Source organism: Thunnus albacares, chromosome 3 (assembly GCF_914725855.1).
Source record: "Thunnus albacares chromosome 3, fThuAlb1.1, whole genome shotgun sequence".
NCBI classification, from domain to species: Eukaryota; Metazoa; Chordata; class Actinopteri; order Scombriformes; family Scombridae; genus Thunnus; species Thunnus albacares.
Window position 1 is genome coordinate 1118098 of NC_058108.1, and position 3801 is coordinate 1121898.

At 48.3% G+C, this 3801-nt stretch overlaps 1 protein-coding gene across 2 annotated transcripts; it reads left to right on the forward strand.

Moving 5' to 3' along the window:
• Window positions 1–325: 325 nt before the first annotated feature.
• Window positions 326–3444, forward strand: LOC122979476 (transcription factor Sox-10-like). 2 transcript variants are annotated; one of them, XM_044346959.1, is made up of 4 exons: window positions 326–449; window positions 859–1528; window positions 1931–2202; window positions 2365–3444. In XM_044346959.1, the coding sequence occupies exons 2-4, from the start codon at window positions 1092–1094 to the stop codon at window positions 3150–3152; spliced, it is 1497 nt and encodes a 498-aa protein (XP_044202894.1). In that variant the 5' UTR covers window positions 326–449; window positions 859–1091; the 3' UTR covers window positions 3153–3444. The 2 variants fall into 2 exon arrangements, with proteins under 2 accessions (XP_044202894.1, XP_044202895.1); XM_044346960.1 differs by lacking the exon at window positions 326–449 and adding an exon at window positions 551–752.
• Window positions 3445–3801: the final 357 nt, after the last annotated feature.

Sequence of the window (3801 nt, forward strand, 5' to 3'; positions counted from 1 at the left end):
AGGCAATAACTCTCTTCATGATTGTTTATTTGTTTGATATAGCATGTCAACACGTTCAACAAAGCTGGCCTTCTCCTGCCTCTAAATGGGCGCACTGTAGAGTCATTTAAGCCACTCCGATGTAAAATCTCACCTCGTCTGTGTTGGAAATGTTGCAGTGATGGACAGACCGGCATTAACAGTATATTGCTCCCGTCCTATCAGAGAGCAGCGGGATAATTAGAGGGCCAATCAGAGCGCGGCGTGCTGCCGGAGGGGGGCGGGGCTGACTGTGTGCTGGAATGCTGCCTCTTTGGGAATGTTTTCCACTTTCAATCACTTTTTTTTCTCTCGCAGTCCTTCTCACAAGGCGCTCTTTAAGCTCCGGTGTTGCCACACAGAGCAGCCATTCATCGGCTCTACAGTCAGCCACACACACTCCCATGTTGGACCACTGGACATCTAAATTGGTAAGTTATGTAATTTTTTAATACAAAATTTCGAAGATAACAGCGAATATTTCATATCAGTAGTCATGTGCCAGCTGTGTTCTTCTTACTTATGATCGAAGGAGCCTTTAACGTTAATTTGGCTTTGATGAAAATGTTTATGGGCGGAATATGATTTTTTCTGGATGCGGTCCTTTCGTCCAAATATAATTATTATTATTATTATTATTATTATTGGCTGGAGATGTCGTGTTGGCAGTTATATGGTTTCATTTAGTCCGCTAAATCTCTTAACCTGGTTAAATATGCCTCAAGTAAACCGGGGTATGTTTGATTCACAGGAAAACTGAAATTATAGGCTATAATTTACGCCACTTGAGGAGGTTATGATTATTTAATTGTTTTCTTTAAACTTCTTCTGGTTTTTTAGGTGTAGCTGATTTTGGTGAAACGGATTTCCAGCCGACGAAAGGATTTGGACACTTTTACGCACCAGTATGGCTTTGCCTGAGAAGAGTCACCAATAACTGGGATCGTCGCAGACTCAAGACAGCTTATCGAATTAAAACGATTTAATTACACTGAATAGTTTGTGCTCTCTTTGAAACAATTTTTGCATTCAAGGGTTGTTTGTCATTAGTTGAAAGGAAGAGAAAAAAAAAAATGTCCGGCGAGGAGCACAGCCTGTCCGAGGCGGAGCTGAGTCCCGGAGGGTCAGACGATGGTCACTCACTGTCTCCGACTCAACCCGGAGCGCCACCCGGCCAGGACTCACCTCTGACCGGGGCGCCGCCGCAGCTGACCGCGCTGTGCGTCGCGGATGGCAGAGGGGATGACAGATCCAGAGGCAAATCGGAGGAAGAGGACGATCGCTTTCCCATCGGCATCAGGGAGGCGGTCAGTCAGGTGCTGGATGGATATGACTGGACTCTTGTGCCTATGCCGGTGCGCGTAAACAACGGAAACAAAGCTAAGCCCCACGTCAAACGGCCCATGAACGCCTTCATGGTGTGGGCGCAAGCGGCGAGGAGGAAACTGGCCGACCAATACCCCCACCTGCACAACGCGGAGCTCAGCAAGACCCTGGGCAAACTGTGGAGGTCTGTATGGAGAGGCTGTCCCACAAAAGAACACTGTGGCCATACAGTGGCACATTTCCTGTGTAGTTTGTGCGTAAGAAGAAGTGGGGATGTAGAGCCTGAACCTAAATGTGAAAGTGGGGAAATTATGAGCTCAGATTGGTGGTTGATTGTAAACAAGGGACACACCTAGAGACAAAAATTAACTTGCTGTTTTTCTGGTTTGTTCCTTTAAAATGTCAGAATCTGTATGTTCAAAATTCATTGAAATCCGCCTTTATGTCCAATATCCTTATATTTATCCATTACGCACTGCACTGACTGAACAATATTTGTTATTTTCAGACATATTCCAACACAAAACTTTCACATTAACTCAGAGGGCTTATAAGGCTAAATCACTCCTTGTTTTTCTCCCCCCAGGCTGCTGAACGAGAACGACAAGAGGCCATTCATCGAGGAGGCGGAGAGGCTGAGGAAACAGCACAAGAAGGACTACCCGGAGTACAAGTACCAGCCCCGGAGACGCAAAAACGGCAAACTAACGACTACTAGTGAGTCTGATAGCCAGGGGGAAGGGGAGGCCAGCCACTCCCAGTCACACTACAAGACCCTGCATCTGGAGCACAACGGTGGGGCTGGGTCTCCCCTGGGTGACCTGCACCACCACCACCATCACCACCACCATCCTGCTGGTAGGTTGAGTCTGAACATCATTATTTGTGTTTTACCATTTCAGACATAAGGGAACATTAAAAAAAATCAATTTGATTCATAAATCAAAGTTACAATAAAAGGAGACAAACTTGTTGTGACAGTTCACCTAACCATGTTGCCCCTTCTCCTTTTTCTTCTAGGTCAGGGTCACAGCCCGCCCACGCCCCCCACCACCCCAAAGACAGAGCTCCAGTCTGGGAAGCTGTCAGATGGAAAGAGGGAGGGGGCAGCAGGAGCGGCCGGAGGATCAGGGGGGTCCAGGGGGGCACTCGGGGTGGGAGCTGAAGGTGCATCCGGTGGTCCCTCATCATCGAGTGCTAAACCCCACATCGACTTTGGCACAATGGACATCGGCGAGATCAGCCACGAAGTGATGTCCAACATCGAGCCGTTTGATGTGAACGAGTTCGACCAGTACCTTCCTCCCAACGGCCATCCGCAGAGCGCAGCCGGGGCCCCTGCAGCCGGATCCTCGGCCTCGTCTTACGCCTACGCCCTGGCGGCTGCGAGCGGGCACTCCGCCTGGCTTTCCAAACAGCAGCAGCAGCCTCAGGCCTCTCCGTCTTCCTCCGACCCCTCCAAAGCCCAGATCAAGAGCGAGTCTGCGTCTGGGAGCCACTATGCCGAGGCCTCGTCCTCTCCCTCCTCAGGCACCCATGTCACCTACACCCCGCTCAGCCTCCCTCACTACGGCTCCGCTTTCCCCTCGCTGGCCTCCAGGGCTCAGTTTGAGTACGGAGAGCACCAGGCCCCCGGGGCGTACTATGCCCACTCCAGCCAGGCCCCGGGGCTGTACTCAGCCTTCTCCTACATGGGCCCTACACAGAGGCCTCTGTACACTACCATAGGAGACCCCTCCAGCGTGGCCCCCTCTCACAGCCCCACACACTGGGAGCAGCCTGTTTACACCACACTCACAAGACCTTGAGGGAGACCAGCTGAGCAGAAGGAAATATGGGAAGCGTGTGAGTGGATCTGTGTGTGTGTGTGTGTGTGTGTGTGTTTGTGTATGTGTGTGCAAATGTGAGTGTGTGATTGTGCATATGTGTGTGTGCGTGTGTGTGCCCGTGCCATATTGATGTAATATTAGAGGTTTTTACTTTTTTAGCCAATATAATGCAAGAAGCATCCATGGGGCCTTACACAGTTATTCTTTAAAAAAAAAAAAAAAAAGCAGCCACAAACTCACACAGTATAAAGTGTGAATCACGGGCCAACAGCCAATCAGAAAATGAATAAACATTAACAAACGTGTGCCATCATGAATTTATGTGTTGGGATGTACAGCGAGTGTGTATAACGGAGGTAAATGAGTGAACAGATGTTGCATTGACGAGTGATACGACCCAGAAACGAAGGGTCTCGACTGACATAATCAGATTTTTATTAACCAAACTAAAGGAGATGTTTTTTTTTTTTTTTTTTTGATGTCATTGTGTTATTTTATATGAGTAGTAAGTTTATTGTTGTTGTTGATATCCTAGGATGTAACTTTATTGTGACTGATTTGATATTACACTTATACATCTGCACCACTGCTTTGGGAGAAGCATGTTTTGTTGAAATATGACGCTCCC